General features: G+C 40.7%; 1 protein-coding gene across 1 annotated transcript; it reads right to left on the bottom strand.

Moving 5' to 3' along the window:
* Positions 1-93: 93 nt before the first annotated feature.
* Positions 94-11,693, bottom strand: LOC119900989 (putative protein TPRXL). The gene is made up of 5 exons (XM_038716365.1): positions 11,420-11,693; positions 7,127-7,354; positions 4,385-4,969; positions 3,102-3,259; positions 94-1,816 (listed from the first exon to the last, which is right to left on the bottom strand). Exons 1-5 carry the CDS (start codon positions 11,487-11,489, stop codon positions 1,772-1,774), a joined length of 1,086 nt encoding a protein of 361 aa, XP_038572293.1. The 5' UTR covers positions 11,490-11,693; the 3' UTR covers positions 94-1,771.
* Positions 11,694-13,476: the final 1,783 nt, after the last annotated feature.

The raw sequence follows: 13,476 nt of genomic DNA, 5'->3' as shown, positions 1-13,476 counted from the left end.
CCTCTATCAGTGTTGTGTTCTGATTGTGCTTTTGTTTGTTGGTGATGTGGTCATGGAGCAGTTTACAACATGGGAAAAGAGGAAATACAGAGGATGGTTTCAAAATACTTTTAATCATAAAACACCAATGGCCCATTATCCACATCTGGCAGCAAAGCCTCATTATGCATTCAGAATACTTATAGACAATTTTAACAGTAATATCAGACATCTTAAGTGTGTGTAATTTAGAACTGGATGTACAAGCGGGTGATGAAAAGAAAAACGAGTGTTCAAAACAGTAAAATAAGGGAATACCTTTTAGGTGTTGTTCCCTCCAGTATTAGCCTTATTAATTTATTTTATTCCTTTAACTTGTCAATTGGAGCTAAAACTTGTAAAGTATTAGCTCCAATTGATTTCTATCTACATGGGTTGATCTGTCGTCTTGTATGTCTCACTTCCACTGACATTTTCCTGCACATTTGCAGAGCGAATACACAGTATAATCAATGGGACATTTGTATGCTGAGAGAACAGCGTGTAACATTTTCAAAATGATGCAAACGCTAATTGCAACTAAGATGAAGACTTTCATAAAGTTGTCTTTGCATGATGCAATCATCAGTAGTATTTACAACGCACAGCACAATGCTAACATTGTGTGGAAAGGCCACTGGCCAATTTCAGTCTGCAACTGTCAACTGACAAATAAATGAGTGCCTCATGGTGAACACGCTCAAGGCTATTCTTCAAACACAGGCAAGTCAGAGCGGCTACCTGGCCCAGAGCGTGTGTTTTAAATGGGAATCTCACAAAGTAAAGGAATGACTGGTAAATCGGGAAGTTAGTTGGTTTGTACATAAATACAGTATACAATAAGAGCTGTTCCTGTACTGTGTAAGGCACTCTCTCCTGCACTCAAGACCGCAGGAAAGAAACAAAAGATGCACACTGCACAAATCAAAATCAGGCCAGAAGGCAGCAGGACCTTCAACACAGAAACTGAAAAAAAGAGAAAACACTTAAATATCCCCTGCCATGCCTTCAAAAATCCATACATGCACCTTAACAGACTCACACACCTACAAACGCACATACTTATGTCCCTGCACTCAACGAATGCAAGCAAAACTCAAAATATTTGTCCTATTCTTTTTTCTTTTTTTTTTCACTATTAAAAAAGTAAAGTGCAACCTCTTTAACACTATAATCCCTTAAGGTTAATTTCTTTTCTCTGGCCTATCAGTCAGACTGGCAGAACTTTTTTTTTCTCTACCAGGCTTTATAACATTAACTGATAACTGGGAATTTAGACCAGTGTGCCCAGGTCAGAGTCTGGCAGGACAGGCTGAATCTGTGTCCAGGTGCGAACCACCCAAACGACGGATACAACCGATGATGTTGCCTCTTGCTTTTTACTTACCCCATTCAACTCGAGGGAAATCAAAATGTATTATACAACTCCCCTACCCCAAAAGATGGGCTGAAAAATATTAAGCATACGGTATTAAACAGAGGCGCTGGCCTAATTTGTAATTGTACCGAAATGGTCAAAAACAGCCCCAACGTGGGCGATATCTTCATTGTCCATTGCACCTTCAATCATGTCCTTTCCTACATGTCAGTGAACTAGATAAATGAAAGCAATCCAGAAATTTGCTCACACCTACCCAGAATTCTTTCTGTTTGGTGCAGATTAAGGAAGAGAGACCAGGTTCGACAAGCGCTGCGGCATGAGCCTGGATTCAAAGAGAGTATTTGGGAGCCAAATGTTTCAGTCGTGCCTCCATCAGTAGCTGTACATGGACAAGGGTGTGTCCTCCATCATATCGTCCTACACAGAAAAGATTGAATAACATAACTAAATATACACAGCTTATTTGCTTATTACATGCTAAGACATGTTTACTATAGAGTTTGTGGTACCACTTTCTAATATGTCACCCTTTATAAAGGGCTTATAAGTTGTCATAATCAATCATAATAAACGTTTTAAGATCAGTAAAGCCATTAAGAAAAACAACTTTGTGAAAAGTCTCCATGGCTGGTGAGTCATTAATAGTCAAGTAAACAAAGGAATAGCTTGACATTTTGGGAAATAGTCTGATTCACTTTCTTGCCAAGAGTTAGATGAGAAGAACTTCCTCTAAAGCTCTTTAATAAACATGTTTTTCATTGTTTATTTAATCCATACATAAAGTGTAAAAACAACGTGGTGTTATGGGTGGTTATGTGCTAGAACTGGCATGGTAATGTTGTGGTGTCTCATCATCATCTTAAAATTGCTATGCATTGAGTGGTGACTCCAGGCTAGCTGGTTCCCCCTGTTTCCAGTGCAGTTTTGTGCTAAGCTAAGCTAACCTAAGCTAACCAGCTGCTGGCTGTAGCTTGTTAATACACAGACGTCCACATCTAACTTTTGGCAAGAAAGTGAAAAAACATATTTGTCCATGATATGTAAGTCTGCACTTTTAAATGTAAAAAAATTTGAAGGATAAGCAGGATAAACCCCAGCTTGGAAACCCAGAAGTTGTTCTGTTCTTGTACAGTCCCATCTATAAATCCATTAATAAATAACTTATTAACCGTTAATAAAGCCATTAGTTCAACACATATATAATACAGACTGAGAGGATGAGAGATGAGAGGAGGCAGACTCTGTGTTGCTTGGTGCTCAAATGCAGTCAAGATGGACACTGTTTCCCAAATGTCACTGACTTTTTAATGATGATTAAACCATATTATCATCTTGGTGTTGTTGTTTACATTCTCCTCAGATGCAGTCTACATACATGTATACGTGTCTGTAAATATGTAAATAAATAACTGTATATAGCCTATTGTTTTATTTTATTTTACTTAATTTATATGTTATTTTAATTTATTATCTGTTACATTCTGTGTGTGTATCCTGAAGGGACTACAAACTTTCTTTTCGTTATACAACCTTGTGTTGTATAATGATAAATAAATTACCTGGTGATATGGTTGGTAGCATGCTGTGCATTAGTACTGGGAGGTTGTAACAGTACATCTGATATCTAACAATGTCTGACTGACTGAATATTTCCACTGAGACAGCAGTGGATGTGTTGCCTGAATTTCATTGATGTGCTCACCATAGGTAGGTCCTGCAGCCTGCGGAACTCTGGCCGGTTGTCTCTTCGTCGCAGTTTGAGGAAGATGAGCAGAGTGATGATGACAGCAGTGATGATGAAGGCTGACACCAGGCCAGCCAGGAGGGGGTCTAGTGTAGGAGACTCATGGACCATCGTCGCTGGAACAAAGACGCAAGAGATAAAACACGCTGGCCATCCACCATTAAAAATTTTACTTTGACTTAACGTGGTGCAGATAGTAGAATTACAGCTTCTTAAAAGATCATTTAAAGCTGTGACTGGAGCTAAAAATAGACACTACAGCAGTATGTTGAGCTTAAGTGTTCACGTAGCTCAGGACAGAAATGTCAAACACAGGACAGTGATGTTAAGCTTGCCTGTACTTGAACTCTCTGTTGAGTACAGTCATTTATAAGGGCATCATTTACAGCTTTCTTTTTTAAAATTACAAAATTACAAACAGTTTATATTGTTTGTGCCTAGAGCACAGTATTTTTTAGCTCAGTTCAGTGTGTTGTTTAATCTCTGACAACATCATCACTCTTGACCTTTCCATGTTGACATTTCTCTGTTTTTGTATATTTCTGTGCAGGAGAAGTTTGTGTCTGAGTTTTTTTGGAAGTGGATGGATGTTGCTATGGAAGACTATTTTGTAAACGTAGCTGTTTTTTATTTTTTTATATCCTCTGGTTTGAAAGTAACAACCACAGCAGTGAATGCTCCCTGCTCCTCTGGCTAATGGAAAGAGGCGAGGTGCCAAGCGTGGCAAACCACGCAGAGTGAGAGAAGCAGAGCGAATTTTACATTTTAACTGTATTCAAGCAGGCTGGTCAACTGAGAAGAGTCATTCGGGCTCTCCTTTTGTTTTGCGATGATGTCCTGTTGTAAGTCCTCTCAATGTGGAAAGACAATACATAGCTAGAGAAACATCTACCGTAGATATGTAAATCATTCAGCAGACAGACAGAGTGCGAGAGAGACAGAAACAGAAGGAAGACGCAGCATTCTTGAGGGCTCGAGTCCCATGACTGCCTCTGTCTCTTTCCCAAACAGAGCCATGATTGTGGAGCGCTTGGTGGTGACAGTGCTTGTAGAAGATGTAGACGGGGGGGGCATGGTGTGTGTTTGTGTGCGTGTAGAAAGGAGGACTGGCTTGTGCTGGAAAACAAAGAACAGCGTCGCCTTTGTTGTTAAGCCAGTTCACTTCTGGCTCTGTCAACGTCCAGGCAGTGAATCGTCCAGAACAAATATATATACAAACACAGAAGATATCAGGCACTTACTGTCACCCCCAATGTTGAGCTGGGAGGGGGTGTTGTCTTGGGCTTTTTGGGCTTTGGGCTCGGCGGAGGGGCTGCTCGGAGGGGTGATGGTGGACATTGGGTGGGCTTCACTGGAGGTCTCAGGATTTCCATCGGGCCGTAAAGTGTTCTGTGGAGATGTGAGCATTGGCGGCTCAGAATTGGCGGGCTCTAGAGGGGAGCTGGTGCTGGATGTTGAATTAGACTGGAAGGTAGTGGTAGTAGTAGTGGTAGTTTGGGGCTTTGATGGCTCAGCTGTTGTAGTATGTGGGACATGGGTGGATGAGTGTGTTTTAGGGAGAGCGGGCTGGTTTGATGGTGTGGTGGAGTCAGGAAGTGGAGGTGCAGCAAGATGCGATGTGTTTGCGAGTGATGTGGTGGTCAGTGTGTGTGCAGGGGTAGCGTGAGCTGTGTGTGTGGGGCTGGTAGTGGTGGAGGTAAGGGGGATGTGAGAGGTGGGGGCGTGGCTCCCAGAAGGAGGAATCGGAGGCTGCAATGTCGGCTGATCTGTTGGGTTTCTATTCTTTTCAGGATCTGCAACATCTGAGGGAGACACGATGCTGGTATCTACATAAAGAGAAAGACAACAGTATCATAAAAAACATGCAATTCTGCTGGGCAAAGATTTTTCTGCTGTTGAGCAAATAAACATGCTGAACACTGTTTTGTATGTGCATTAAATGTGTTGAAGTGCCTGACATGAGAATGTGGGGCATTAAAGGGCCAGTTCAGCCAAATTACAAAAGAACATTTTCTCACTTTCCTCTGCTAGCCATGCTTTTATTTGTCCAGGTCTTAAGATATTCCTCTCTGAGATCTTTGCATCCACCGCAGCGCAATGGAGGTATAATGTGCTTTCACCAGAATTTCTTTCCAGAAATAGTCTCTATAAAAACTGCGGACTTTGTGTCCTGTGAATTGTTATTAAAAGGGACATTTATTCTGGAAACATGTTGCTGGTGATTGTAGCCATATGCTTTCAGCATGCCCCCATGGCTGTGCTGGTAGTAGAGTTGGTCTATTGGTCCAGACCGAAATATCTCAACAACTAGATGGATTGCCATGAAATTTTGTACAAACATTTGTGGTCAGCAGAAGATGAATCCTAGTGACTTTTCATCTAGCACCACCATGAGGTTGACATATTTGCTTTATACTGACATATCTTAACAACTATTGGAAGGACTGCCATTGTTGTGGAAAACATTTATTTTGCCTACATGTACTTCAATAATCAGGTATGTGTATTTACCTTGTGTACTTTGCTCCCTATTACAATGACACTATGTGTCAGTGTTTTTGGATAAAATGAACATCTCTGAGATTGTTTTGTCTTAAGCAAACTCCTTTCCTGTAAGAGAGGAGCTTCCGCTGTGGCTCAAGGCTTTTCTTGTAGACTCCTGCTGTTAAATGTTTCATACAGATATTCATCTTTCCCTGAGGGTGAATGGTGATCCCTTAACTTTTTGTTAATGACCAAATACTAACTGACATAACTAATGACATGCCCATCAGCCTCAGCTGTACCGAATGTTTAGCGCTACTTAGCAAATGTTTGCATGCTAACACACTTGAACATAGTAAACAGTATGCCTGCTAAGCATCAACATTAGTTAGCACTGTCATTGTGACCATGTAGCATGCTGTCATTAACGTTTGGCTCAAAGCACCACAGTTAGCGTGGCTGCAGACTTTTACTATTGTTAAAGTATACATTTCCACAAATACAAATATGTTCACCTCAATTGTATCAAGACAGAATACCTGGCCAAGAAACTGTCTGCATGGCTGGACGGAGATACCAACCTTTAAAGCTACGTAGCCTACATGCAAAAAAATGCTTTAATATGATCCCGCACCCACACAAAATAAACTAAGAGCCTAAAAATGTACCTAGCCCATGAATATGTTTATGAGTCTAATGTGTGAAGTGACATGTATTTGTGAGAGAGAGGTTGTGTGTGCCTGTGTGGGAGTGGGGGGGGAGGGGATTTCACTTCCACCTTTCTAACCCGCTTGTGAAAAGTAACACAGCATTTAATCACTTCTCCTCTCTGCTCAACACCAATTGAATCTCTTCTGACTGAGCTTTTCTCTGCGCATATTTTACCATTGCTCTCCCAACAGATTGCAACATATTTAATTAACTCAGTCACACCTTCTTTATTCCTTTTTTTACTTTTATCTTACACTATCTCAGACGATCTCTACATCTTGGTGCTCCAATGTTTTTTAAAGTTTTTTTTTAAACAAGGCTGAGTTCTCTGTCTCTGTCTCTTTCTGTGTTGTGTTTGTGTCAGTGTCACAGTTAAAGTCATCACCCTAATCCTGTCACTTACTCTGTGGCCCACTTCTGGACATGGAAAAGAGAGATAAGGACGTTATAAATAGCTCCTAAACACTGAGCCACCTGATGTATGGCTCCCTACTAAATCTAAAGTGTGACAGACCATCCCTAACATCAAAAACATGTTAGGTTCTTCAGTCAGAGCCATTGACCAAAACACTGATCAAGATCTGGAGTTGGTCCCCGGGCACTGCCCAGCGGCTGCCTACTGCTCCCTTCAGGGATGGGTTAAATGCAGAGGATGAAACTCGCTACATGTATGTGTATGTGACAAATAAAGTACCTTTACCTTTACCTTACTACTTAAACAGAAACAATAATCGCAACATCAGATCAGTGAATAATTCAGGATTAATAATACTGAGTTGCATAGTTACCATTAAATTTCTTCAGTTCCGCTGTCGAGGAGATGGTTTCCCCTTCTGTAGTCATGTTGCTGCTTGAACGGCTGGTGCCTCTTGAACTTGGATTTGTGTCGGAGCCATTCAGTACAGGTGTAGGAGCCTCGTGGATGACGGGGTCCAGGCTAGAAGCAGACCCAGCTGCTGGAGCCTCACTGCTAGGAGAACGTATTGGAGCAGACGAGGTAGCAGCATGGCCACCGCCTGACGAAGAGAGGAAAGAGTCATGATTGATGACGGTCTGGTGATGTCTTCAGAGTCATTAACAGCTGATTTGCTCATTATTCCAAGCGAACATTGGACGATAGACAGTGTGCAGAGTATGTCAGTCAGCACAGGCCAGTGTTTATCCAAACAACAGTTTATTAAAACTGAATATTGTATATACATACAGTATATTATGTATCCCGGGAAAGTTATCTCACTATGCAGATGCTTTCCAACGAAGCACTGCAGCACCTGCATGCTCAATACATCCACAGTCTTCTATCAATCAGTGAGCAGCTTCAGTGGAGCCAACAGGGGTTTAGTGTCTTGCTAAAGCGTTTGGTAAGAAGACACCTTCTTTTGCATCAGGAGCTAAATGCGGTAGTTCCTAACCATTTTGGCTGCCTTTAAAGTGAAGCAAAGTAAAACTACTCGTGACTCCTTTAGTTGTGACCAGTTCAACCAAAGACTGACGTTTTCCCTCACATGGTTGTAGAAAAGGTTTTAGAGGCCTAAAAAGCTAAAACTATCCAGTTTCCCCATTTCAAAAAGGAACAAAAAAACATAATTTGTGCAAAACACATGCTTCCCCCCAGTATTTTCTATTTTGTTAAACATGTCATGCCTCCTCAGATTTATCTTCAGACTTCTTGGTGGACCTGATCCCCAGGTTGGCAACCCCTGAACGGATACCGAGAATTGCAACGAAGCACAACACACGTCACATTACTGTAAAACATAATATCAGTACAAAGTAAAATGCATAAGGACTGACCACAGCATGAGACTTTTTAGTCTTTGAAGTAATGTCCTTTTAATGAAGACCTCCAATCTGTCTCTCTCTCTCTGTCTCTCGCTCTCTCTCTCCCTCCTCCGTCTTGATCTCTTTAGCACTACTGTACAAGTCTTCATTTCTGTTTCTACCTGCTTCCCTTTGATGAAGACCAGAGCACTAATGTATTGTAATGTCATTACTGTTCAGTAACACACTGCCATGATGCCTTTCATTACCTCCATAATCACTCACGCAGCTCATCAGCACACACAGTGAGAGAGAGAGAGAGAGAGAGAGAGAGAGAGAGAGAGAACTGTTTGAACTCTAAATGATACAAAAACAGACACGCTCATAAATAGACAGAGGTGCTTGGCTGTACAATACTGGCCTTGTTCCCTCACTCCCTAACTCCATTAGAGCTGCTTAGGTCAAATGTTGGGAGTTTTTTATATATGTGACTGTGTGTGTGTGTGTGTGCAGAGTAGAGTTATAAAGAGAACCACTGTTTCCACCATTGCACACTCCTCTCTCCAGATATTACAGGGCCTTACTCACAATCTTTCAGGCCAGTGCAGCATGTACCTAGGGAAGTAGCTCTTGCTCACTTCTTGACCCGGTAAGAGGAACAGCCAACCGTTTCTGTGCGAGCAGATGTCGGCTGCTTCTGCACTCGATGCTGCAAGTGCCTATCAGTAATGCCTGCTGTGTGAAACCCATCCAACTGCTGCTGTAAAATCCTACAAGCACTGGTTTCACAGCCTGTGGTCAGGGCATTTTTTTGAACAGCACAGATCATTTTGAACTGCTTTCCCTCCGTGCATGCTGTCCTTGCAAGGGTGTCACTTTGTGTTGAAAAGTGGTGGGGACATAGGGGCTCAGATTAGGGGTGTGAAGAGACACTTAGCTCGCAATACATCACAGTACGCAATATTACGTTGAGAACGAGACAAAAAGATCTTAAACAGTGTTTTAAAGATATCCTCGAAGATGAGATATATGAGGGGGTGGTCTCGGGGACCTCCCCCAGGAAATTTTGATCATTAAACACTTCATTTCCTGCATTCTGGTGAACATTCCTCCACCAATTTATGGTAGAAATGTTTTTATTTATGTAAAAGGAAACACAAAATTCAGGTGGCAGGTGACATTTCAAAATATATAAATATACTAGCAAATAGGTCAGTGCAGCTCTCAGGTATTCTGTGTTGCTTTCAGATCTATTTCTTCTGTAGATCAACTTTTTTCATGTAATATCATCCCTGCTGAGGCAACACACATGCGTCATGATTTAGTCTTCCCTCCTCTTTTGTCATGTTCACAGGGAGAGAGCAGAAAACTTGGCCAAAAACTAACTGTGTCAAGAATATTTTAAAGTTACTGACTGGACAATGCACATTTGTTTATTCTATATTTTAATTGCATTGCATGCTTTCTTAATGTGCAAATAAACCTTTGTTATTTGTTATTTAACTGTAAGCTATATTTCAGAACATTTTTTATTTTTTTATTTTTATTTTATTTTTTTACAAATTTTAAGTGGTGGGACAAAATCAGCCATTTCAAAAAGTGGTGGGGACATGTCCCCAGTGTAAATGACACCTATGTGTCCTTGGCCTTGTAAACCTGCACTTATTTTATATGTTTACTGCCAGCCTTCTCATTCTGCATGTCACGCGTCCAGCCTCCAGCCCCTAGCCTCCTTGGGTTGTCTTATTATGCCACATGTGAGAGCCTAAATTCACTGTAGTTAGTTAGTTATATGTTATTTATTGTGTCATGCTCATGAAATGGACTTCAGTCTCACATAAATCAAAAAACAGACAGAAATAACAGTATAGTCATTTAAAAAAGAAAAAAGATTTAGATGTTTGTAAATTATTTTCATAGTTTGTATATTAGTAAGATTTTAAAAAATTAGTTTACTGCACATGTGCAGTTAGTTTTATAACACCTAGAAGACAATAAAGGCTGATTTATTAATTTATTAGTCAGAAAGGAGACCAGTTGAGACTTAAACAAAAAAGGCTTTTGACCATATAACATGTAAAAAGGTAAGAAAGATGGGATATTTTTAAATGTTGCAGAGAAAAGTTAAGCGGGATTTATTTTTCTGGACAGTAATTGAAGGCTTGAGAGTATATTGAACATGTTAATAAACTGCCATTTCCACCCTTTCTTAGACTCATGAGTTATTGTCAACACAAAAAAGGGAAATAATTAATATCTGAATACAAGTTCTACCTGAGTAGCATCCTGGGGTTTTGATTTTATACTTTATGTTTATGCAAATATAATGCCATACAACCTGTACTGTATAATATGTATTCTGTATCATATAACAATATATTTTTATTGTATAAAGTCTGGTCACAGTGCTTTAAAATCTGTTCATAAAGTATCCATACTGTACTACAGAGGCGAGCCAATTAGCATGAACCAAGTAAAATGACAGTGTGCTGCTGCAGATAGTTAGAGGTGTCATTTATCAAAATGTACTTCCCTGTTCATTTACAGCCACTAAATGTCCTGCAATGGAGCTGAGCTGTTTTCTATTCATTTGAATTTCAGCTTGAGGAGCTGATGGGATGGTTCTGCCCAATAAAATCTTTTCAGATGTCAATAGTCTCATTTTCCTTTTATGTGAGAGGCACTGAGGGAAGGTAGCAGGAGGAGGAGGAGGAGGAGGAGAGAAAGCAGAAGGTGAGTGAAATACAGGATGTGTGAGAGGTGCATTAAGATAAAAAAGAGGAAGAAGGGGGAGGGGGGAGGGGGGTGATGAGAAAGATAAAGTGTGAGGCTGTTCAAACAAACAGCAGAGCACTGGATGTCAGAATTTTAAATAGAAATGGAAAGAAAGCTGTGATTTGTAAAGGGAGGCCGGTTTGAAACTGAAACACAGCTTGACTGGAGGAGGTGGGAACCAGGTTTGTCCACCTCTGAGCTTGAGGAGGGTTGAAAGAAAGCACACAAGAGGAACTAAAATGTCCACACTCAACTGTGTCTTTATGGTGCAACAAGCAGGAACTTCACACTGAAAACTCACTTCAGCTCTGTCAGTGTAAATCTCTGATCAACAACCCAGGTGCCTAGAGACAAGATTAGAGAGTGTGCGTGTGTGTGTGTGTGTGTGTGTGTGTGTGTGTGTGTGTGTGTGCAGGCCTGTGAGGGGTGGTGGTACAGTGAACCATTATGACAATTTCTATAAAAAATCAATCAAACTGGAAACAGGAAAATAATCCAAAGTCAGTAGATGAAATAAATAGAAGATTTTAAAACAAGCCACCTACTGTGTTCAGTGTTTCCCAAGTGAACGAGCAGCAGCGCACAAAGGGCCATCCAGAGTTTGGTCTCCATCATCTGTCCTCCGGCAACACAGTAAGAAATGTACCAACGCAAATGTAGTTCTCTCTCGTCTTTTTCTTGTCCGATCCTAGACTTTAACGGAGCAGTTTAGAAATCCCAGGCAGTTACTACCCACTGCAGACAGCGGTTCTGCCAGTGTGTGCGTGGCTGGAGGGACTGAAGGAGGAGTGTGTGAGTGCCGACTGCCCTCTCTCTCTCTCTCTCTCTCTCTCCAGAAACAGTGCCACGTGTTCCCTGTTCAAAATAGTCAGTAGCTCTGACTCTGTGCCATGACGCTTGTTCAGTAGGAGGACTGGCAGCAAAGAGCACATAAGGGCATGTTCATCAAAGCAAGAGAAAACCCGCAACTGCTGTCCCACAATGTAGGCCCATTACAATGCATCAACTGCTGCCACAGAAACCACGGCAGAGTTGAAGCAACGCCTCTGACAGTCGCAGAAGTAAATATTTTAAACGTCCTTATGTTCATCTAAATATTTGACATTTGAAGCATTTTGTCAGCAGCACAAAAATCATGCAAATGCACGCTGCTGGATTTCACAAGGTGTTCCTGTTATTTTGTCCACCATTTCTACTCAGTGACTGTATCCTAAAAAGCTTATAGTAAGTCTATTTTATGCATTTTGCTGTTTATTTGTTAATTCACTTATTCATTCTGTATTATAAACACCCCTAAACGTTGGGTGTTTTATTAACCTCTTACATATCTATATTATATTATTATATATTATGTTTGTATTGTGTAAATGTAAACCTAGTTATTTTTTTTTAGAATTTCTGCGGCCTAGCCTATGTTGCCTACATGAAGATATTAATCAGTAGCCTAAATAAAAACAAGTGTAGCCTGCATCCTGGACAACATGGGTAGTTTGTCACGATGAGAAATCTATTGGTCAACAATGTAAAAATAAAGCCATTTGACTTGATCCGGAAGCTGTAACTGTATCATCATCACTTCTTTTCTTTTTCTTTTTTTTGCCGTTGTTGTTGCATGACTGGCGTTTTCTACAGGGCGTTTTACTGTACTGCGATGTCTTCATTGGCCCACGTGGTGGCGCTGTGGCTCTACACCTGATTCCTTGGAAACGCACACAACATTGCAAAATTTCTCTGGAGGATGAAGTTCCAACGACATGACACTGTTACAAAACACGCTGCTTTTCAACAGCCCACAATAATTTAATTCACCTCCAATGAGCTTCTTTGTTCTCAGCTATCTTAAAAAGATTAGGGGCTATTGTTCACTGTAGTTGGTGTTTGTTATGAATGAAAAGTGTTTAAAAGAACATAGTGATAGGCTATGAGCCTGTTTTCATCAACATGTTGACCTTTGCATCATTTTTTATGACAGCAGGTTAGGGGGTTTCCACAGTTCGTCTGCTAATTCATTGATGTGTTTGTTTTAAAGGGTTTGGGCTTATACAGAGGTATTGTCTGACTACACTGTTGTCTAAAGTGTATTTAATTGCACATTTATTGTTTATATACATCAGATCTGATGCCATTTTCTAGTAGGCTGTGTGCAGGAGAAGTCTGTGTGCCACAATCTAAGGTCTTTGGGGGAAATCTATAAAGTATACAGAGATTTTCATGCTGCCCCATAAGTTAACTGGAAAGTGGGATGAATGATGAGATGTGTGGTAGAGGTTTTGTCTGGGTTTACAGTATGTGAACATTTTTTAATGAAAATGAAAAAATAGGCAATGTGTGGTGATGTGTAATTACTGACAAAAGGGAAAACTATGTAAATGTTTGTGGAACACAAGCTATTGTATGAGTCAATCTATTCAAATGATTTTTAGAAGTACACTTTTTATTTGAGTTTTCCATATAGCCCATGTAAATTCCTTTCCAAGCGCATAATCCCTGTGTCCCCTGCAATATATTCAAACCGCAGCATCTGTTGAATATAAACCAGTGTGCTGCTGCTGGTGCTCAGTGTAACAGGCTGGAGCATGCTCATTTTCTCTCTACCACCCGC

This window comes from Micropterus salmoides, unplaced genomic scaffold (assembly GCF_014851395.1).
Source record: "Micropterus salmoides isolate LMB-PRFRI ecotype aquatic unplaced genomic scaffold, ASM1485139v1 Ms_hic_scaffold_13, whole genome shotgun sequence".
NCBI lineage: Eukaryota > Metazoa > Chordata > Actinopteri > Centrarchiformes > Centrarchidae > Micropterus > Micropterus salmoides.
This window is presented reverse-complemented; position numbering and strand designations above follow the sequence as displayed.